This window comes from Pristis pectinata, chromosome 11 (assembly GCF_009764475.1).
Source record: "Pristis pectinata isolate sPriPec2 chromosome 11, sPriPec2.1.pri, whole genome shotgun sequence".
Taxonomy (NCBI): domain Eukaryota; kingdom Metazoa; phylum Chordata; class Chondrichthyes; order Rhinopristiformes; family Pristidae; genus Pristis; species Pristis pectinata.
Window position 1 is genome coordinate 19,849,681 of NC_067415.1, and position 24,714 is coordinate 19,874,394.

The 24,714-nt window shown below is 40.9% G+C and overlaps 1 protein-coding gene across 7 annotated transcripts in view; it reads left to right on the top strand.

The window, feature by feature from the left end:
- LOC127576058 (F-box-like/WD repeat-containing protein TBL1X) overlaps positions 1-24,714 on the top strand; it is a 286,475-nt gene that overhangs the window by 248,712 nt on the left and 13,049 nt on the right. For all 7 annotated transcript variants that reach the window (XM_052026399.1, XM_052026394.1, XM_052026398.1 and 4 more), the window contains 3 exons: positions 18,619-18,832; positions 21,475-21,607; positions 24,433-24,574. In XM_052026399.1, coding sequence (XP_051882359.1) covers positions 18,619-18,832; positions 21,475-21,607; positions 24,433-24,574 — 489 coding nt within the window. The remainder of the gene's footprint in view (positions 1-18,618; positions 18,833-21,474; positions 21,608-24,432; positions 24,575-24,714) is intronic.

The window sequence follows — 24,714 nt, forward strand, 5'->3', positions numbered from 1 at the left end:
TTGATGAAAAATTTAGATATTTAAAAACTAGTCTCAATGTAAAATACCCTACAAATGTTATGCTTGTGGAAAAGCAAGATTATTTTTAATAGCATACAATACCATAACTTCTGCTTACCTCTCTAAAAGAAACACAGTGTGGATTATTTTTCCTTCAAGTAAATGTATTACATTTAAGTGGATCCTTTTTTTTAAATGCTACTGATATTCAGCTCCTGCATGTTTTTCATATTGTACTCTGTTGTCTTTGAATACTTCAGTGATGACATCACAGCTGCAGTATTTTAGGCATCCATTGAGCCTCTGCAATGTCAGAAAAAGAGAAGCTGTGCCACAGAGATCACTAGATTGTTTCACTGTAGGTTTCTTCAAGGTTAATGACTACAATAGCTGCTTTCCCATTGATCACACAAAATCCTGGGCAAAATGTTGTCTTTGTTTGCAGTTAGTTTATTTTTTTTTGCAAGAGCTAGGGTTCCAGTATACTCACATGGATGTAGATTTCAAACTCAAGAATTGAATCTTTGGCAGCAAGAGGGATGATCCATCTCAGATGGGCAGCTATATCCATAATCCAGAGACTACCCTGATTACCGTGCCAACAACTAGCTGCATGCAAATAATGGTCATCATGCTGCCAAATGCTGGTGCTAGGCTGATGTGATATCAACTTGAAGGCTGTAGGCTAGATGATAGGGTGAGGGTACTCAGTGTTCATGAGCCTCTGTAAATAATGGTGGTGTGCAGACAAGGCAGTGATGAATGTTGCATTGCCTCTGCTGTTTCATTTTTGCCAGGTGGGTCAAATTAAAATTGGCCTTCATATTGAAATGGATTATTTTATGACACAATGGCGGTTCTTTTATCTGTTCTTTATTTTTTGATCAGACAATTGTAGATCGGTCAGAAAATGCACTCAGTTCTGATTGTGTGTAGCAATTAAACTTCAAAATGCAGATGCTTGCAGGCCTTGTACTTCCCAGAATGAGATGAAATGCTTTTTCATCACTTAGTCTGAAACTGTTTCCAGTCGTCTCATAATTAACTCCTAAGGCTCAATTATGAAAGAGCAAATAAGGCTCCCTGATGGCTCAGGGAATTTATCTAATGAGTATTTAAACAGGATTGATTCCTGCTCTGAGCTGCATGAGCTTATTTCAGCCAAGCTGGTGAGAGCTGAGGCATCACAATTGGCATGGGGTTCTTAGTTTAGTGAGGCAAAAGCTCTGCATCAGGAAGTGGCATTTGTGCACATCGGGCTTGTATGTGTGATACCCTTTTGGTGAACATTCTCCGCTTTCCGTTGAGTAAGGTGCACATGTGGTCCTCGCATATCAGAAGTGTCTGTCAATCATGGTCCAAAGCTCAGCAAAGTGTGTTTAGTCCTTTCAGGAAATGAACTAAAAGAAGGAAAAATGATTAAAGAGGAAATAAATAACAAGTTGTCTTGGAACTGAAGGATCAAGGCATATATTTGTGGTTGATGTTGAGGCGCATTAGACCTTATGGGGTTGTAAGTGCATTCAGTTATTGCCCTGCTGGGAATGCTGCATGTTACAGGACATATCATCTTACTTACTAAATGCAGCAAATTAAGGCACTAATCATTGCACAGATGCAGAGATCATAGTTTGGCACCTAAACAACCAGGAAATGAGACACTTGACCTCTAAGTCCTTGGGAATTATGCAAGTAGAGCCCAATTGCAAATTGACAACCATTGTACTACAAAACAGGAAGAGCCAATTTATATGAAGCCTTAAACATTGTGATAGTGCTGACCGTGGCCAAATTTCTGTTCAGAATTGATCTCCTCGAAGGTTTAGAGAAAGGTCTGAGATGTGGCTGAACTAAAGCAAAATACAATTTGCAGTGCTGCAAGTTTCCTAACACAAAAATATGAGGCTGCTTGTTTTGTCACCATTAAAATGGAATCAATACAAACCCACCTGAGGATGCTTGACCAAGTGGAACAGATTTATTGGAAGTTAGGCTGGAGTTGGGAGTGATGTATTTGGAGGAAGAGAACTTAATCTGATCATGATGAACAAATCGCCTTTTTAAACATTGAGTGAAATTTTACTTTTACTTGGGCTGTTGAATTTTGTGATTTTTTTTACACTTGTAGAGCTTGTAGGTTTTTCTAAAAAGTATCAAGGGGTATGGGGAGGCAGCAGGAATAAAATATTGTGATAGATGATTGGCCATGATTGTATCAAATGGTGGGGAAGGCCCAATGAGCCAAATGGCTTACACCTCCTATTTTCTATGTTTCTCTGTTTCAGTACTATCAATGGAATTTTGTCTTGGCAACAGTAAGATAAGGAAGTGTCAGTTGTTGTTTTCAAAAGAAAAAACCTGATTTAATATTGAAGCCGGATAACCTTACAGCAAAACTGGCCAGTTTTGAATCCAACATTGTTCTGAACTGTTTGTATCAGAACTGGCCGGTTGCACTGTAAGGACATCCATGACATCCATCTGTAATATTAACTCAGTTTTTCTCTCTCTACACACACTGGCAACTTCACTGTGCAGCACATTTTTTACTCTTCTTTGTCAATAGTGTGGAACTTATTTAAGTACACAGCTGTACCGTAAATGTAGCTTACCACATTTCAATATATACATTTCCCATGTAAAGTCAAATGGGGAAAAAAAATTCCTTGGTTTCTTGTCCTAAACATTTAGTGCAGTAATGAGTGCAATACTACATTACACTAGTACTTAACTTCCAGAATTTGATTCTGTGATGAGAATGGGAGTGAAAGCCAATGCCGAGTCTCCACTTTATCAGCACAAACAATCCCCCAAGAACCAGTTTGTACCCCAGATTGTTTCTGGTATTCACATTTCACTAAAACAAAATCAATGCAAGAAGCATATTAACAATGCACTTGTTTCCTTGATTACATTATTTTAATCTCTGCATTAACTCTTACATTATCCTTTATTAAAAGTCACCAATTCTCACCCATTTTTACGCTCAGCAGAAACCAGTGTGACTGATGCAGCTAAGCACCATCAGTTGCTTTTTAAAGCTTTGCTTGCATTCTATGTCGTGTGTTTGCTAAAACTCTTCAGATTTCCTCTTATCCTTCTACTCCCAGTTTACTCCCTGCCTGCTCCTCAAAACACTGAGTAACTCTTGGGTAATACACCGAAGAGTCACAGATGGCTGTGTGAAGAGAATATTTTGTCAAAGGGTGCATCACACCAGAGTCAAGTATTGTCCTCAACCAGTAAGAACAAACATATTCTTCTCAGTATTCTTCTCAGTAGAAAGTCAATATCAGCATGAGTCTGGCATAATTTTTCTCTCTTTCCAGGAACTAGATGAGTTCTTTTACGGCAGTTACCTCAGACAACTCTGAGTGTTGCTCCATATATTTTATGTCTTGCTTAAGTTTCCTGGAAGTACAGTTTACTTTCATTGCAGTAATCTAACAGTGATCCATAAACAAAAGTATTAAGACAATTAATGCAACTTTGAACAAATGTGTATTTAACAAGATTCTAACCAATAGATTAGGTTTATTATAATGTTTTCAAAAAATAAGTAAATTAAAAGCAAGGCAATTGAGGACAGCAGTGGAATGCTCTTGTAACAAATACCAAGCTCTCAGGGTTTGATGCAAAGGTTCATACATAGTAAATGCAGGAGTGAAATTGAACATTTTTGTGACTATAGGTAAATGTGTGTGAAGTATTGCCATTGGCTGGGTTGGTGCTCGGTTATCTTGTAATTTGTTCTTTTTATAAATTTATGGCCACTGTTTGGAATTGAGTATTAATCTGAACTTTTGAAGGCCTGACAAAAATAGCTGTTGTGAAAGTACTGAAGAGAAGAAAACTTCTAGTGATTATAGTACAGATGTAGGTTCACTGCCTTTTTTTTGCTGCTCAGCAGCTTCTTTCACATCTCGGCCTCTGTCTTACATGCAAGGCTGGTACATCTCTATCAGCAAATGCAGATGTAGCTAAATGTGATTACTTCACAAAAGACACAATTACATTTTACTGCATTGGTATTCTTGTTACCTACTTTAACAATCAATCTCCTGTGAGCAATACCAAGTATTTATCACACACCATGCTGAGATACTCTTGCCCCATGGTACCCATTTTAAAATGGCTGGTTAGACTTGTGACTTCTGAATAGAATTCATTTTTTGTCTGTATACTGATGCAAAAGTTATTACTAGGGCTGTTAAGGATACGTTATGTAAACAAAAATGAGCAATTTCAAATGCACAACAAAGTAAAATTCTTACATCTTTCCTTAAGTGCACTCAGATTCAAGGATTTAGATTTGACTAGTATAAATATCCTGATTACAATCCCTAGGTATTGAAGTTCAATACCATTAAAGGTCAAATGCTAAAAGCACTTATAACCTCTGTGTGAGCTTATTTGCATACTCACAGCACCGAATGCAGACTCAAATGAATCTTGTGAGTAAACTAGTTGAATAAAACTACAAAGAAGTCAAATTTAAAAGCTTGGAGATATTTAAAGTGGTATGTTATAATAGGACAAAAATTCAGAAGGCTTTTGAAAACCTCAAAAGCCATCTCATCTTATTGTCAAAGCCAAGGGAATAGGTGATTATAAAATAACAGGAAAAAAATCAAGGGGAATCTTGCATGGGATCATGATTCAGCAACCCAGCACCTTGCCACCTCTTTGGATATTGACGTTCTGAAGGCACTTAGGTTGTTTTCCAGTGTTAAAAGAGGCATCGTAAATACAAATTATTATTCATAAAAACATGAACAGAAGTAGGCTAAGTAGTCCACTCAGTCTGCTAAACCATTCAATACAAATGTGGTTTATCCATTCTTGGCCTCAACACCACTTTCCTGGTCTTTTCCCAACCCTTTAATTCCTATGGGACTATCCCAAAGGGACTATCTATCCCTTTGCCTCCACAGATGCTGCCAGACCTGCTGAGTTTCCCTAGCAGCTTGTTTTTGTTCCAGATCCCAGCATCTGCAGTCTCTTATGTTTCCTTTGATTCCCACGTAGTGCAAACATTTGTCAGTCTCTACTGTGAATATATTCAATGACTCTACCTCCACAGCCCTCTGGGATAGAGAATTCCAAAGATTCATGACCCTCTGAGAGAAGAAATTAGTCTTCATCTCTGTCAGAAATGGATGACCCTTTATTCCGAAATCATACCCCCTAAATAACACCATCAGAGGATACATCCTCTCAGCATCTAGCCTGTCAATTCCCCTCAGAATTTTTTATGCTTCAGTAAGATAACCTCTCATTCCTCATGAGTACAGACTCAATCTGATTAACCTTTTATCATACATCAACCTTTTCATTACAGGAATCAGCTCGGTGGTCTTTTCTACACTGCCTCCAATGCAGGTTTATCCTTCCTTAAATATGGAGACTGAAACAATCCCCAGTACTCAGGATGTAATCTCTCAAGCACCCTGTAAACTTGTATCAAAACTTGATTATTTTTACACTCCATACCTTTTGCAATAACAGCCAGTAATCCATTGGCCTTTCTAATTACTTGCTGTATCTGCATGCTAATCTTTTGTGTTCCATGTACCAGGGACTTCCTGATTCTTTAGGACCCCAACAATTTCGAGTCTCACTCCATTTTAAATAATAATTTGTTTTCTGTCAATCTTCCTTCCAAAGGAAACCTTCATTTTTTTCCCACATTATATTCTATCTGGCAATCCTTGTCCATTCACTTAACCTATTTATATCCCACTGCACACTCTCTGTGCCCTCCTCAGAATTTGTTATGCCATTTTTGTATCATCAACAAACTTGGCTATGATATACTCTTCATCCAATTTATTAACATGGATTATAAATAGTTGAGGCCCCAGCACTAATGCTTGTGGCACCCAATTAGTTACTGATGCCCATTTATCCTGACTTGTTTGTTAACCACTCCCATATCTTTGCTAATATATTACCCTCAGCCCTATGCATTTTTATCTTTTGCAGTAACCTTCTATGTGGCAACTTACTGTATGCCTTTTGGAAATCCAGAAACAATACCGGCCATCACATCTTTGGGATGAGGGGAGAAGCACATGCAGTCACAAGGAGATCATGCAAACTCTGCACAGACTGCATCTGGGGTGATGATCATATCTGTTTACCTATGTAGTCCATCAGGTCTATGGAACTTGTCGGCCTTTAACCCCATTCATTTGACTAGTACTATTTTTCTAGTGACAAAGATTGTTTTAAGTTCATCCTGTATTACCTATTATTACTGGATGTTTTTGCCATGAAGACAGAGTAAATAATATTTTAGAAACTCTGCCATCCCTCTATTTCCCAGTGTTAATATACAAGGGACCAGCATTTACCATGATTACTCTTTTTTTTAAACATAGAGGCTCTTACTGTATGTTTTTATATTATTTACTGGTTCAGTCACATGCATCTTTTCTGTCTTTATAATATTTTTAATAATCCTTTTCTGGTTTTTAAAAATTTCCAATCCTTTGGCCTAACAATACTATTGACAACATTGCCTCTTCTTTCAATTGGGGCCTTCCTTATTTCCCCACAGACGGTGCATCCTTGTGGATTCTTTCTTTCCCACCAGGATATACCCTTGCTGAGATTTATGAAATGTCCTCCTAAATGTCTGCTTGTGCTGATCTACTGCCTTATCTTTAATCTGTTTATCCAGTCCACTTGAAGCAACACGGTCCTCATACCTTTGTACTTGCCTGCATTTAAAATTAGGACGCTAATTTCAAACCCAAGTCTCTCCTCCTTCAATGGAATTCTACCATGCTATGATTATTCTTTTGGAGGGGATTCTTTACAATGAAATGAAGAAATTTTTGTTTAATATATTTATTGTGCTTTTCCATATGAAGGAAAACAATAAGTTCCAAGCCCCAGAACTGTATTTGCCCAGGAACAATCCTTCTGGCTAAATAAGTAGCCTGGAGGCATATCTGGTTTGATCCTGGGCCTCATTTAAATAAGACTGGCAAGTTGTGGATACTTGCTAGGTGTCTTCTGACAGATGACCGGAGTAGAGGGGCTGACATCTTTATGTCTGTGCTTTACAGCTAATGGTTTAAGATCAGTGCTTAAACAAAAGAAGAAATTGTGTGGTTGGGTGTGGTGGCAGCGAAGAGGAATTTTTTTCAGGAGGGAGGCAACCTGGGGATGGGGGCAAGTTGGTGCAGGGAAATGGTTGGATGGCAACAGAGGCCAAATGACTATTGCAGTGTGCCTGAAAAAGTATTCTTGCTCATCCTGCCTCCACATTCTGGTAGGTATTTAGTAAAAGTAATGGTGTATTGTAATGGTTCCTTTAAGAGCTGCTGGGTTGGCTTGTGTAAACTAGGTTTTCCTCAATGTAGCTCAGAACCAGGTGTGTTCAGAGAAATACAAACCCAGAAGCTGGAGCACAAAATACCCATGTTTCATGTGCCAATTTTAACGTGATGGCAACCATTTCCTGTTGAAATCCTGTCCATTGGGAAATTGGATGGGATATTCCTGGAAAGGATTTCCTCTGCCAGGAATTTCACAAATAATGACACACTAACATGTATAATGCTCATCTCTGCCTTACAAACAGAAATGGGATCAATAGTGTGCCACCTACCACCTTTGTTTATTACTCCCATTAAAAAAAACTGATGAAACCCTTCAGCATGTCAGTTACTGAAATGAATTAATGTGTCCTGGTTGGGATGTCAATGTGTTGTTGTCTACATGTTTTAAATACCATGGATACCTGTTACATCATTGCAGGTTCTCACAGTGCTTACTGTGGACTTTCAAAATCATATGCTCTTACACATCATGGATATGCTGCAGTCTCTACCTAAATAATGACCCATGGCTCTCAGTGCCCACTTGCAACACGAGACTCAGTTTGTGAAGACCTATGCCCTCCTCCCCTTATGTTTTCCTTCACCTCCATTGCAGTCTTTTGTGCTGCTGTACTGTGGCTACCATGGAGGGAATTCTTTATGGCTGCAACCCACCTGCCATGATTCCTAGTGGCTAAATGTGGCACGTGATAATAGCAGGCAATTGTCATTGGGAGCTACACAGCTCTTGCAACTATTGGTGAAAACCACCCTCATGATTATAAAGTAAATCCTCCAAATTGCATAATTTTTTTTCAAGATCTCCTTAATGCATTAGCACAAGACATAACTCACTCATTTAGCACACTAAAGATGGGCAAAATCTATTTCTTAGGTAACAGGTTTTTTCAGGGTTCTGAAATAGATGTAGTGTCTCTTGTTTGAGGATATAAAGGACAAATGACTGTTGCAGGTAGGAGTGCCTAATAGGCAATAGACACAATTGCCTATTTGTGTCTAATAGCACAAATAGGCAATTGTGCTATTCCTATTGTGGAATAGGAATAGCACAATACAAACTCACTGCAAGCTTGTATTGTGCTATTCCTATTCCCAAGATTTCTTTTGTCTTGGGAATAGGAATAGCACAATACAAGCTCGCAGTGAGCATGAGCTTCCTGAGCACAGAGAATTCCAGAGAAGACAGAAGGCTGACCATTGGTCTTCTATCTGCAAAAGGATCAGGAAGTCGATATTTCATTGATCCTTGCTGGTACACTCTGAACACAGAAGTATAGAGAAAAATCAGAATCAGTTTTATTATAACTGACTTATGTCGTGAAATTTGTTGTTTTGTGGCAGCAGTACAGTGCAAGACATAAAAAGTACTATAAGTTACAAAATACAAAATGCTATAAGTTACAAAATGAATAAATAGTGCAAAAGAGGAATAATGAGGTCATGTTCATGGACTGTTCAGAAATCTGATGGCGGAGGGGAAGAAGCTGTTCCTGAAGCATTGAGTGTGGGTCTTCAGGCTCCTGTACCTCCTCCCCGATGGTAGTAATGTGAAGAGGGCATGTCCTGGGTGGTGAATGTCCTTAATGATGGATGCCGCCTTCTTGAGGCACCACCTCTTGAAGATGTCCTCGATGGCGGGGAGGGTTGTGCCCGTGATGGAGCTGGCTGAGTCTACAACCCTCTGCAGCCTCTTTCGATCCTGTGCATGCCAGGCGGTGATGCAACCAGTCAGAATGCTCTCCACCGTACATCTATAGAAATTTGCAAGAATCTTTGGTGACATACCTAATCTCCTCAAACTCCTAATGAAATAGAGCTGCTGGTGTGCCTTCTTCGTGATTGCATCAATGTGTTGGGCCCAAGATAGATCCTCTGAGATGTTGACGCTCATGAGATGTTGAAACTGAAATGCAGGGTCCTAAGGACCCCCCCCCCCCCCCACCCAAATCAATCGTCCTGGCTAATGTACGATCTCTTGAAAATAAAACTGAAGACTTCAGAGCAAGACTGCAGTAACAGAGGGACATCAGGGACTACTGTGTACTCTGCTTCACAGAGACATGGCTCACTCCCAGCACTCCAGACACAGCGCTCCAGCCCAAGAGTTTCACCATCCATCGCATGGATAGGATGGCGGCATCAGGTAAAGGCAGAGGCGGCAGCATTTGCTTCATGATTAACTCATCATGGTGCACAGACGTGGCGGTTCTCTCTCAGTCCTGCTCCCCCGACCTGGAACATCTGGCGGTCACGTGTCATCCGTTCTACCTGCCGAGGGAGTTCTCTGCCGTCATCCTGGTAGTGGTGTACATTCCACCCCTGGCAAAGGTCAAGCTGGCACTGGAGGAGCTGAGCACCATGATCAACGGTCACGAGACAGTGCAAAAATGCCTTCCCGATCATCACGGGGAACTTCAACCAGGCCAGCTTGAAGTCATCTCTGACAAACTACCACCAGCACATCACCTGTGGAACCAGAGGAGTCAACACACTCTGTCACTGCTACATCACCATCAAGAACGCTTCCCGTGCTATCCCACGCCTGCACTTTGGCAAGTCTGATCACCTGGCTGTAGTTCTACTCGCAACATATAAAACAATAACAGTAAGAGTAGGCCATTTGGCCCTTAGAGCCTGCTTCACCATTCAGTATGATCATGGCTGATTCTTTATCCCAGTGCCATATTCCTATCCTCTCCCCATTCCCCTTGATGACTTTTGTGTCTGGAAATTTATCAGTCTCCTTCTTAAAAACATTCAGCCCTTGGTGTCCATGAAAGGCATATGAGAGTTGCATAGTTCACTAACCTCTGAGTGAAGAAATTTCTCCTCATCTCAGTCATAGAGTATTACAGCACGGAAACAGGCCCTTCAGCCTGACTTGTCCATGCCAACCATGTTGCCCACCAAGCTAGACCCATTTGCCCGCATTTGGCCCTTATCTCTCTAAACCCCTCTTATCCATGTACTTATCCAAATAAAAGTAGTAAGATAGATGGACTGAAGTGTGTTTACTTAAATGCAAGAAGTGTCAGGAATAAGGGAGATGAACTGAGGGCTTGGATAAGTATGGGGGACGATGATATTGTGGCTATTACTGAGACATGGCTGATGTCAGGGCAGGAGTGGATATTGAATATTCCTGGTTTTCGGTGTTTTAAGAGGGATAGGGAAGTGGGGAGAAGAGGAGGAGGGGTGGCGATACTGGTCAGGAACACTGTTATGGCTGTGGAAAGGATGGATGTTGTAGAAGGATCATCTCTAGAGTCCATATGGGTGGAAGTAAAGAACAAGAAAGGAGCAGTTACTCTACTAGGACTATTCTATAGGCCCCCCGGTAGCGGTAGAGATATAGAGGAGCAGATTGGCAGGCAGTGTTTGGAGAGAAGCAAAAATAACAGCGTTGTTATAATGGGAGGCTTCAACTTCCCAAATATAGACTGGAACCTGCTTAGTGCCAAAGGTTTAGATGGGACGGAATTTGTTAAATGTGTCCAGGAGGGATTCCTGACGCAGTATGTTGACAGGGCGACTGGAGGGAATGCCATGCTAGATCTAGTTTTAGGAAATGAACCGGGACAGGTGAAGGATCTACTGGTGGGTGAGCATTTGGGGGACAGTGACCATTGCTCCATAACCTTTAAAATTGTCATGGACAGGGACAGGTGCAGAGAGGACAAGAAGATATTTAATTGAGGAAGGGCGAACTGTGAGGCTATAAGGAGAGAACTTGGGAGTGTAAAGTGGGATGTCCTTTTTGAAGGGAAATGTACCATGGAGATGTGGTCGATGTTCAGGGATCCTATGCAGGATGTTAGGGATAATACGTCCCAGTGAGGCAGAGAAGGAATGGCAGGGTGAAGGAGCCGTGGGTGATGAGAGAGGTTGAACGACTAGTTAGGAAGAAGAAGGTAGCATACATAAGGTATAAGCAGCAAAGTTCAGACAGGGCCCGTGAGGAATATAGAGTAGCGAGGAAGGAACTTAAGAAAGGGCTGAGGAGAGCTAGAAGGGGACATGAAAAGGCATTGGCTAGTAGGGTTAAGGAAAATCCCAAGGCCTTTTTCACGTACGTGAAGGGTAGGAGGATGGCTAGGGTAAAGGGAGGTCCAATTAAAGACAAAGGTGGGAGATTGTGCCTGGAGGCGGCAGAAGTGGGAGAAGTTCTCAATGAATACTCGGTATTCACCAAGGAGAGGGGTCTTGATGACACGGAAGGGAGTGCTGGTAAGGGTCATGTTCTCGAGGTTGTAGATGTCAAGAGAGAGGATGTGTTGAAGTTGTTAAATTATATCAAGACAGATAAATCTCTGGGGCCTGACGGGATTTTCCCCAGGCTGCGTCGAGAGGCGAGGGAGGAGATTGTTGAACCGCTGGTAAGGATCTTTGAGTCCTCGTTGTCCACGGGGATGGTGCCGGAGGATTGGAGGGTGGCGAATGTTGTCCCCTTGTTCAAAAAAGGTAGTAGGGATAGTCCAGTGAATTACAGACCGGTGAGCCTTACGTCTGTGGTGGGTAAGCTGTTAGAAAGGATTCTAAGGGATAGGATCTATGAACACCTGGAGAATCATGGACTGATTAGGGACAGCCAGCATGGCTTTGTGAAGGGAAGATCTTGCCTCACAAGCCTGATAGAGTTCTTTGAGGAGGTGACGAGGAAGATTGATGAGGGTAGTGCGGTGGATGTGGTCTGTATGGATTTTAGTAAGGCGTTTGATAAGGTACCTCATGGTAGGCTTCTTCAGAAGGTCAGAGGCCAAGGGATCCAGGGAAGCTTGGCTATGTGGATTAGGAGTTGGCTTGCCTGTAGAAAGCAGAGGGTTGTGGTGGAAGGAGTGCCCTCGGATTGGAGGTCAGTGACTAGTGGTGTCCCGCAGGGATCGGTTCTGGGACCTCTACTTTTTGTGATATTTATAGATGACTTAGATGAGGGGGTGGAAGGCTGCATTAGTAAGTTTGAGGACGACACTAAGATCGGCGGTGTTGTGGATAGTGTGGAGGGCTGTCGGAACTTACAGAGGGATATTGATAGGATGCAGAGCTGGGCTGACAAGTGGCAGATGGAGTTCAATCCAGAGAAGTGTGAGGTGGTACACTTTGGAAGGACAAACTCCAGGGCAGAGTACAAGGTAAATGGCAAGGTACTTGGCAGTGTAGAGGAGCAGAGGGATCTGGGGGTTCATATTCACAGTTCACTGAAAGTTGCCTCGCAGGTGGATAGAGCAGTTAAGAAGGCCTATGGGATATTAGTTTTCATAAATCGTGGGATTGAGTTTAAGAGCTGTGAAGTGATGATGTAGCTTTACAAAACTCTAGTTAGACCACACTTAGAGTACTGTGTTCAGTTTTGGTCGCCGCATTATAGGAAGGATGTGGAGGCATTGGAGAGGGTGCAGAGGAGATTTACCAGGATGCTGCCTGGATTAGAGCGTATGGAATATGAGGAGAGGCTTAAGGTGCTAGGGCTTTATTCACTGGAAAGGAGGAGGATGAGAGGAGACATGATAGAGGTATATAAAATATTAAGAGGAATAGATAGAGTAGACAGCCAGCACCTCCTTCCCAGGGCACCAATGCTCAAGATGAGAGGGCATGGCTTTAAGGTTATGGGTGGGAGGTTCAGGGGAGATGCCAGGGGGAGGTTTTTCACCCAGAGAGTGGTTGGTGCATGGAATGCACTACCTGCGGTGGTGGTGGAGGCAGATACATTAGACAGGTTCAAGAGTTTGTTGGATAGGCACATGGAGGAATGTGAGATAGAGGGATATGCGGGAGGAAAGGGTTAGATAGTGTGAGGGTGGTTTGATGGACGGCACAACATGGTGGGCCAAAGGGCCTGTTTTGTGCTGTATGGTTCTATGGTTCTTTTCAATGTTGTTAGGACCCTCTTCCATGATACTTCTAAACTCAACTGTGTACAGATCATGTCGACTCAATCTCTCTTTGAATGACAGGAATTCATCTGGTAAACCTTTGTTACATTCCCTCTGGAGCAAATACAGTAAAACTCTGATAATCTGTTGTTAGATTTTCTGAAAATCTCGATGGTTTGGCATCTAGCTCACCAATAGCTGATTCCCATGCTCTCTTGAAACTTATCGGCATCACTGGAAAACTTATTATACCACTGCACTGTGTAATATCTTAGTAAAAAGGTGATTTAAAGAATAGAACAGTGGAAGAATTTGGCAGTCAGTCAGCTTCTGTGGAGGCAAAAGATGTAAGTCAACTTTTCAGGCCGAGGCACTGCAATAGGGCTAAGAGCATTCTTGTGAATGCTGCTTATCTGATGCTAAGTGTCTGTGATGCTGCTGCAAGTAAGTTTTTCAATGCACTTGTGCATATGACAATAAACTCAGCTTTGATTTTGAACTCTGAGGGAAGAGGAAAGGTGTAATAGATGTCTGATGTATAGCAGCCATTTCACCAAAGTTGGATGCTCACCTCAGCTGTGTCATCACAGGAATCATCGAGTTAAAACCAAACATGAAAACAAATTGCAACAGATGATGGTCAAGCTACTTCAGTTAGGTATCACTGGAGGTATCGTGACATCTGTTCACCCTCCCAGCCAGAGACTGATGCATACAGCTGTACAAAGCAAATAGGGAATGATAGCATTGTAAAGTAATTGGGTTCAAATCTCAACTAACCGAGGAATTTAAATTCAAGTAACTGAGTATATTTGGAATAATGAGCACAAACTTTTACAGGGTTGTTGTTTTAAAAAAAATGATCATCAGGTTCCCTCACATCCAGTGGGCAAGGAAAGCCCCCATGTGCCTCTCCAGATCCATGGCAGTTGACCCTTCCCTGCTCTCTAAAATGGCCTAGCAGACTGTTCTGTCCAGGCGCACGGGGATGGACAGTAAACGTTGCCCTTGTCAGTTATGTCCACATCTAATGAATTGAATGGATACATTGTAAGGAATACTTTTTTTTGCTGTGGGGAGTCTAGAACAATCAGTTGAGTAAATCTGTAGAGATGTTGGGAAAGCATAAAGGGTATAGAAAAGTGAAACACTCGCACATAAAATCAATTGATTCTCGTTTGATCAAAAATAAATCTGAGATCAATGGAATTTTGCTACCCATGGGTCTGAAAGGAAATAAGGCAAGTGCATATGCAACAGTCATTCTCACTTTGAACAGCCTACAGAGTTGACTGGCCTTCTGTTCTTATCTTCCTAGAAAACTAAAAACATTAGATTTCACCAAAATCTTAATTTCACCCTAGCTGTATTTGGTACCCTCTTAAATAGTATCATGTGAATTGTTGCAATTTACAGGATGGAATTTTGAAATGTCTTTTCATTAGGATTTGCTTAATGGCAAAGGCTGGGGACAAGAGTAGAATACTGTAGTGAAAAATTAACAAGAGAACAGACAATCCATTCTACTGTGCTGTTATGATCTTCTACATTGGTTTGCAGCTCTGGTAAAATAAATGTCGAACATCCATATCATTAGCTATTTGGATCTATCACAGCCTAACACAGTTCAAGAGTTAATAGTCCATCTTCAGCAGCCAGGTAGTCACAAACCTTCATAAAGTTGCATTAGAAATTCACTTTAGAATGCTTCTGGGATAATTTTTGGTAGATAATTTCTGCCTTCTTGCATGACTCTGTTTTCTGTTGACTTGTTTGAGCAGCTTCTGTGCTAAAATATTTCGTGAGGATTTTAACGCTAAGAAATTAGTCATGGTACAACTCATTCAAAAGTACTGTTTACAGTCAGAATATTACTTGCAGTCCAGGTTGGCTTCTTGAAAATTATAGTGAAACCCTGCTGTTGTTGTTTGTTGATTGGTATATAGGATGGCTGAGTGAGATGGGTGTGGAATGGATGGAAAAGGGAGAACATGAGAATGTAATTAAATATATAATTTAACCTACCGAAGCAATAGATTATCCTGTGACACCTAAAAGCTTGGGTGCAATCTAGGTTGCAGTGAAAATGCACGAACTGGGTTTAGAAGTCTGTTCCCCTGAAAGAAGGTACATTTGAAAAGAATGAGAGTGAAAATTCTGACCACATGTATGCAATTAATGATAAAAATGCATTTGCTGCGCATACTGCATTATTTCAATGAGTAGACTATGGATATACAATGACAATTTTTGTATTTAATGCATATATTAGAAACATGTAGAATGTAAATATTGTATCAGCATGACCTTCAAGCTGTGTGACTGTTATATATTGAAAAATATTTTGTTCCAGCAAATAAGAAGTGAATGCACCATAGCCACGTAATATAATTGTGTTGGAAGGCCATTTGATGACTGCAGTTGTTTCCTTTATAGGTTTAGCTACTGTTGTAATGGAGGGTGGAAAACTCTCCTTTAACAATAATTTTAGAATTTGGCATGTGAATGGAGAATAGCAATAGAATGTACGCCTTGTTTATTAGTCCAAATCTGAACTATTGTGTGCAATTCTGGACATCACATTCTACAAGTCCTGGGCACTGCCTCATTGCAAAATATTATTATGAATTTTATTTTTTTATTAAGACATAATTAATTTCTTATCTATAAAAATTGATTTATTTTGAGAAAATATTCTTTGCAAATTGTAAAATACTCAGAAGGTTCCAAACAAAAAATTAGCCATGGTTATGTTGTTCCCACAATATACCTATCAGAGTGTCTTCATTTGCCCATTCTTTGTGATAACGCTTATAAGATAAGATATCTTTATTAGTCACATGTACATCAAAACACACAGTGAAATACATCTTTTTGCGTGGTGACCTGGGGGCAGCCCGCAAGTGTCGCCACGTTTCCGGTGCCAACATAGCATGCCCACAACTTCCTAACCTGTACATCTTTGGAATGTGGGAGGGAACTGGAGCACCCAGAGGAAACCCACACAGACACGGGGAGAATGTACAAACTCCTTACAGACAGTAGCCAGATTTGAACCCAGGTCACTGGCGCTGTAAAGCGTTACGCTAACTGCTACACTATTCATTATAACTGCTGTTTTTCACTCATGTTAATCACTTCTGTAGAAAACAACCATGATAAATATATTCAGATTGTGAAATAATTTATAGCACTTTAATCACATGGAAATATAAAAAGCCTATCATGATTATCATAACAAAAATAAAGCTCTTTCCTTTAAACTATGGCATGATATTTATTATTTCACGGTATATAAGGGGGCTAAAAATCTGCTAGTTTACTTATATTAGTTGCAATTATTCACCCTGTCCAAACCAAGCATCCAGAGGAGGGCGTGAGTCTATTTATTTCTAAAGCAAATGTTTTATATTTGGTTAGAGTCCGTCTTGAAGTGTAATAGATGGTTATTTAAATGTGCTTGGCCCTTTTCATTTATTTAGATTATTATTTCAATACCTTTGGACAGAGAACTTTAGTGGGTGGTAAAAGTGAACACCTACCAAACAAGAATACTTGGCCCAGAATATACTTTTGTGGATCTGATGCCTGGGTGCCTGCCCATAGTCACCTGAACATAATTAGCCCTAAATCAAGTGATGTGTGCCTGAGCAGTAGCAGGGTTTCTTGCAATGGGAAGGATAGATATGGACAGACCAGAAGAAGCCTCAGACATAAAAATCTCCACTATTAAAAAAATAAATGAAACACTTAAAATGCATACTAATAATTAAAAACAAGTCACAAATAAATCATTTAAAAAAAAACATTTCTCCTTCTTCCCTTTCTTCACCCCACAATGCTGTTGCTACCAATGAAACCAATGGGTTTATGGATCTTGGTGCAGGATCTGAGAGCAGATTGCCTAGCATAAATGTTGGGGAATCTCAAGTAGGTCCAGCTCTGCCATTAGACTTGGTGAGTCCATTGGCAGAACGCAACTAGGAAGTGTCCTTTGAATCTCAACTAGTAAGCTTTGGACTTCAGCTTTTACATGATAACCCTAAACTTACTGGTACCTCCTGTGAAATATACTGGCAGTTCCATGCAAACCTGCTGGGATTTCCTGGCAAAATCCAGGCCATGATGCACTTTACAGTTTAACAGAGCATCCAGTGCAATCTTTTCCTACTTGGTTGAAAATTCAATTAAACATGATTACTGTAAAAATGAATCTAGGTTATGCCATAGTTAAGTGTTATTTTGCCATCTTAAGAAAGATTATGAACAAAAGAGGGTGCCAAAAGAAAGGAGATCTATTTGATCTGATTGTAAGAAGATTTGAGTACAAAAACAATGTCTTCAATTATATAGAACCCTGGTGAGACTGCATCTGAAATTTAGTGTACACACCTAGGCCCGGTAACTAAGGAAAGATATACTTATGATAGAGGAAGTGCAGTGAAGCTTCACTAGGTTGATTCCTGGGATGGTAGGATTGTCATATGAAGAGAGATTAGGCAGATTGGGCCATACTCTCTTGAGTTCAGAAGAATGAGAGGTGAACTTATTAAAATGTACAAAATTCTTTCAGGGCTTGATAGTGTGTATGTGGGGTTGTCGTTTCCCCTGGCTGAGTTCTCTAGAACCAGGGCTCGCAATCTCAAAATAATATATCAACCATTACGGACAGAAATGAGAAGAAATTTCTTCACCCAGAAGGTGGTGAATCTTTGGAATTCTGTACTCAAGAGGGCGAAGGAGGCTCAATCACTGAGAATTATGTATACTAAGGGAATCCTGGAATATGGGATTAGTGCAGGAAAGGGGAAAAGAATAAACCATAATCTTATTGAAAAGCAGAGCAGACACAAGAGGCCAAATTGCATCCTCCTGCTTCTACTGCTTATATTTTTCTTTTGTCATTATAAAATCATAGGCCTACAACAAGTTACCTTAAGTGATTTGGGATCATCAAAAGTAAGAGCTTACATAATTTCTGGGAAAAAGATTTTTTTTTAATCTGGTATTAAGAAACAAGTTCAAAAACTCAGAAGTGACATAACTATGACAATAGTCATGTTTAAATGAGTTTTATTCTATGAAATCAAATGAGGTTCATTTGCTAAATTTGAATTTGTGGCAAAGTTTCAGTCTAATTATTATTTTACATGCAGTCTTGTTCAGTAGAAGAATCTCCCTCATTGTTTATACTTTCTGGGAGCGAAGCTAGTGTTTCTGTGGCAGTATTGTATTAGGTAGTATGGTGGGAAGGTGGATAGGACTTCAGTGCTAAGAGTTGCAAAAGACTTCAATAAAATATGTGTGTGTGTTTGTATGTGATTTGTTTACATTTCCCATTGCATTTGTTCACTTTGAAATTGTGGTGTTAATCTTTGTTTTCCTCTTTGTAGGATGGCACAGTGTTTGACGGCAGGCCGATTGAATCGCTGTCTCTAATAGATGCTGTGATGCCTGATGTTGTACAGACTAGACAGCAAGCATTCAGAGATAAACTGGCACAACAGCAGCAAGCAGCAGCTGCATCTTCAGCTCCACAGCAAACAACACCAAAGAATGGAGAAGCCACTGTTAATGGGGAAGAAAATGGGGCACATACTATCACAAGTAAGTATTGCACGTTATTTATTCATCTAAAAATTAGAGCATTTAGTTGCTAACACTAAGGAAGTATTTCTGTTTGTAATTTCCAGGAATTGTATTTTAATGATATGTTTAAAAAAAATTACAACCAATATGTGAAAGTGAATATTGGAGAATTATCTGCCACCTTTAATAGGAATTCTATTATTTTTATTTTAGGTATGACACATTATTCCTTGTACATTCGTTGACGCTGTTTTCTTCTGGTTGCATTGTTCTAAAAATATCGGTTGTTAATATTTGGGATAGGTTTTATCTGTATTTATTAAATGGCAGTATAACTAGTTATATCACTATATGGTAGTGTGTTATCAACATGTCACCTTCCTATTGTCCTGGTTAGCAACTGGTTCATTGTAGTTGAGTTGTCATTTTGATGTGTGTATGTGTGTACAACATATGGAGGTATGTGATAATTTCATATGGTGGGTAGAATATTTTATCATGGGCAATACAATCATTTGTAACTACACTGAGGGTCCAAATTAGAATTCAGTTTGATGCTTATCTTCTTGTTCTTAAAAATAAATCCAGGTGCAGTATCACAAATTCAATACAAATATTACATATAAATTGATTTGGACAAGTTTTATCTTCCCATCCTTCTTAAATTCATTAACTCATTTCTGAAGTATAGTTTCATGGGGTTGGATGCCATCTTTTGGTTCTACAGTCCAGAGCTGTGAAGTAACAGTACTGGGAGGCCAGCAAGGCAGCGTCCCTGAGCAAAGGTGTTGCCCCTGTGTCTCAGTCTCCGCCAAGAAACTGCCGTTGGTCTGTGGCACTTTATGCTGAAAGAGTAGGTCACGAGGACTGGGCAGGAGGCATTGCTCAGACTCTGTCTGTCCAGATGCTGGGCTCTGATGGGGGTTACACACCTATCCAAGCTCTCCATGTGGTACACAGAGGCTGGTGACTAACTAGTCAATTGCAGGATTCTGAGATACTCAGCGGGACAAGACCAGGTTTCCACTGCCTGCCCCTGGTCTCAGGACTCTGGCATCCTCTACCAGCCCCTGGTCTCGAGGCATGGGATCGCCCCAACCCCCGGTTTCAGGGCCTGGGCTTCACCCGCTTGACCCTACCAAGGCTTGGGCCCCCACTGCTTGCTCGTGGATTGTGTCGTGGGCCCTCACTGCCTGCTGCAGGTCTCAGGGCCTGATCCCTGCTGTGTGCCAGGGTTCAGGTTCCAGACCCCCACTCACTGCCCCCGAGGTAAGAGCCCAAAACCCCATGGACAGCGACTGAGCTCAGGGCTTGGGCTCCCACTGAGGGCCCCCATTGACTGCTGCTGCTCCTGGGGCCCAGCCCTCCACTGACTGCTTTTAGGCTCAGGGCCCAGTCTCCATTTACCGCTGCAGGGAGTCATAGAGTCATACAGCACGGAAACAAGCCCTACAACCCACTGTGTCCTAGGTGGGCTTGGGGCCTGGCCTCCTCAAATTTTCTCAGCCTGGACCCCTAATAGCCTCCCATGAGCTCAACGCCTGGATTCACATTTGCTCTGGGCTCACACCTCACACTGCCTATCCCTAGGCTAACCCTCTCTGACTGCCTCTGGCCTCAGGGCGTGGAGCCTTGCTGATTGTCCCTTGGCTCAGAGCAGGAGTTCTCCCCAACTGCCCCATGGCTCAGCATGGGCCCCTGGGCTGGCCCTGAGCTTGGGACATGGCCCTCAATACCTGCACCTAACTCAGTGCTCACACCCACACTGACTTGGGATATGGACCCTGACAGAGAGTGTAGGCTAACACTGACATTATGGTTGGGGTCAGAGCTGAGGAGACCACAGGATGGGGGACTGAAGCAAGGAGGGGATTAAGGTTTGGAGGAGAGGGATGGAGTTGAAAAAGAGGGTGTAGCCAAGATTCTGTGTGTGTATCTGCATGTGTGTCTATGGTTAGAGTGCATCTGTGCATGTTTGGAGAGTATGAGTGCATGTATGTGTGTCTGTCAACAGACTCCATGTGTGTGATAACCCCTTGCAGCAGGGATTATTCTCCATTTGTCTTGGACCTTCTTGCCTATGGACCAAGACCTCACTATGATCAAGTTGTATCATAGCTGATTTATAATGAGCACGCATGCTAAAAGAATTCATGCAGAGGCATCTTCGACTCCTCAGAACTAGCATGGAACCAAGTCATGCTTGACCCTGAGGAACTGCTTAAAAATCTGAGGCTTGAAGATGGACCCCTCAACCAAGGAACATCAAAGCCACATTTCCATTTAGGAGTTGCAGAATGCAAGTTAGTCACCAAATGGTGCGACCCAAAGTATTTTTACGTTTTTGTAGCTAATGAATGCAGCTGCTAATTTTAGCATCTCTGCTGTTGCCATAGTTGACAGCTGATTCAATATAGAATGGAAATAGAATCTTCTGTTCTCTTGGAACTTCACCTGTTTTCTGGTACACGTTGAACCAGTGTAGGAGATAATTTTGAAACTTAAAAGATGCATCGTAAATAAAAAATATACATTATTGTTAAAGCAGCATTACTTTTGTAGTGACTGTAGAATCTTTACCAGTTTTTTGTTCATTAATCAAGGTAAGATTTAAAGTAATTTCTTCCAAATGGCTAACATTTTAAAATGTATTTTTGTAGATAATCACTCTGATGCCATGGAAATAGACGGAGATGTTGAAATTCCTTCAAACAAATCCACAGTCTTAAGGGGTCATGAATCGGAAGTATTCATTTGTGCCTGGAACCCAGTCAGTGATCTTTTGGCATCAGGGTAGGTATTGGATTGAAATATAAGTGCCTAAAAAGATCCAGCTAAGTCTTTTGTCCTGACATCAGTAGCAGTTATATTACTCTCTCATCTCTATCAAATAGTTTTAGAATTGTGATGTGCTTGTTTATAGTCTTAAGTTTTTCTACACTGGGCTTCTATATGCTACCACCAAAGAGAAATAAAGTTCTCAGTGACATTGTAAATGTTTCTTTTCCATTTTGAGACATTGCAGGCCAGTGGGAATGTTATTTTTTTTTGAGTAGGCTTTAAGAACAACCTTGAATCATTTCCTCCCTCCACCTCATAATTTCTTCCCAATATGGAATTCAAAGTAAAGTGTCTGTTTCAGGAGTCTGGGCTCTCAGGCATGTGAATTACATGGTCTGCCCTTTGGAACTGACTGAGTTAAGTAGGGTTTCAGTGCTGGGGTTGTTGGCCTGGGAGAGGATGCTGATGTTGTTTTACATATCCTATCAATGGATTTAGAGGATACTGCGTCAGCAACATTGGTGTTACTCCAGTGAGGAGCTTGTTGTAGTCCATGTGTCAAAAGCATGCAGCAGTGTAGGAACGTTGTTACCTGGTAGACTGTGAGCTTTAAGGTCTGGGTTGCGGTCTTGATCTTCAGACACTCTTTTCCTCAGTTGGCAGAAGGTTGTGTAGGTGGGCTGAGAGCGATGTTTCATTTCATCATTGAACTCTGCCTTGCTTGAGAGATGCCTCCCAAAATATGGGAAGCAATCTACATTCTACAGGATCTTGTTGTGGATTATAAGGAGTGAGGTGGTGCGGTGGTGTATAGTGCAGTGGTGGCAGGTTGGTACCTTTGGTTCTGGATCTGAATTGTACAGCAATTTTCTCGTATGCTTCAGAGAGTGAGTCAAAAATGACTTTGAGCTCAGCCCCTGAACTTAGGCACACACAAGCATCATCTGTGAACTGCAGCTCAATGACTGGGGATGGAGTGATCGTGATTCTAGAGCGGAGGCAGGATAGGTTGTACAGTTTCCAATTTGTCCTGTAGATTAGCTCCACTCCAGCAGAAAACCTGTTGGAGGTGAGAGGTAGCATTGCAGTAAGAAACATTGGGAGTGAGATTTGTAGCTGGCATAAGATGGATGAATTACTGCCAGCAGACTCAAGGATGACCACACTAAGGTAGCTCTTTGATTTTCTAATTAAAACAAAAAATATTCAGAACAATTTCAAATGTGGATTAATTAGGAATAATTTAAAAATAGCACAAAATATGGTAGCTGGTGATGCTGTCTTATGATGAAACCACATCAAAGTGATTCAGATAGGGAGCACCGATTCTTGATGAAGCACTTATGGCACTGCCATGCCACCTAGTGGCACAAAGCACCATGAATTTATGTATTGCTTACAAAACAGCTCAAGTTTCCTAGCAAAGCATTATTATAAACATGATGCCTAATAACAAAAAGAAATATTGAGGCAGATGGTCAAAAGCTTGGTCAAAGAGAAAGCTTTTAAGAAAAGCTTAGTAGAGAGAGGCACAGAGATTTTCGGAGGGAATTCCAGTGCTTAAGGTTTTGGTGGTATGGAAACCAGTTACGGAGGGTTTAGATTTGGGGATGTGCAAGTAGCTAGAACTGAAAGAATGCGGATATCTCAGAGGGTTATGAGCTAGATAAGAATATAGAGATAGGTAAGGGCAAAAAATGAATGGTTTCCAAAATAAAAATGAACATTTTAAAATCCTGGTTAACCAGGAGCCAATGCAAGTTAGTGATGAACAGGACTTCATATAAGCTATGGGCATGGGAAACAGGATTTTAAATGACCTGAAGCTTATGGAAGTTTGTACAAGAGAGGGCAGCCAAACATGCATTGGAGTTGTCAAATCCAACCACTGACAAGGGTTTCAGCAACACATGATAAAAGGCAGGGATAAAGTTGGTGATGTAATAAATGTGGAAATGAGTGAACAGATATGTGCTTGGAAGCACACCTTGAATTTGAATAAGGTACCAAGGTTAAAAATAGACTGATTTGGTGTCAGATAGGAAGTAAAGAGAGGAGTTGTTGGTTAGTGAATAGAGTTTGTGGCAGGCTAAAGATAATGGCTTCCATCCTCCCAATTACCTAGTCAGGTAAAATGTATGCTCATGAAGTACTGAATATTCGTTAAGCAGAATATTATTTTAGAGACATAGTAGTGGTGAAGTGAAGATGAACGTGGAGATGACTCTTTTCTTTCCAAAAATGTCGCTAAGGGGCACCATCTGGTTGAGAAACGGGGAATTTGGGAAAGATCCTCAGGTGGGACCTTGATAAAGGTTTGGAACTGGAAGAAAAGCTATGACAGATGATTCTCTAACTGCAACTGGAAAGATGAAAACACAGAATCAAAAACTGCAGATGCTAGAGATCGGACATAAAAACAAAAAATTCTGGAAACACTTAGCAGGTCAGGCAGAATCTGTGAAAAGGAAAATAGTTAATAATTCGAGTCAAATACCTTTCAAAAGAAAGTCTTTCTTTCCTGCCTGACCAGCTGAGCATTTTCTGTTTCTAGCTTCGATAAAAATAGAAGCAGCTATGTGTAATCCCACCCAGGTGAATGATACAGTGAGGGGGTAGAGGGTGCTGTGGTCAATCGTGCAGGTTTATAGACAGATAGAAAGGGTGAAGGTGGGTGGTTACCTCTGTCACAATATTTACCTCTGGAGATCATTTCCTGGTTAATTCTCATACATTGGGAGACTCAAAGTTTAATGTATCAAATGTCTAGTTCCAGAGATAGAACCAGCAAGTATAAAATGACGAATATGAAACTTTGTAAATTGTCATCTTTCTAGCTCTGGAGACTCAACTGCAAGGATATGGAACCTTAATGAAAACAGTAATGGTGGCCCTACTCAATTAGTATTAAGGCATTGTATCAGAGAAGGCGGACAGGATGTTCCAAGCAACAAGGATGTTACATCACTCGACTGGAATGTAAGTTTCTACGGTTCTAAAATCAATTTGTAACCCTTGTGTGAGTCACTGTAATTGAAATCTATTAACCATTAACTGAATCTTTCATTTTCAAAAGAACATCATTAGGAATCAAAAGTAATGCTCTCAAATAAGTAGCC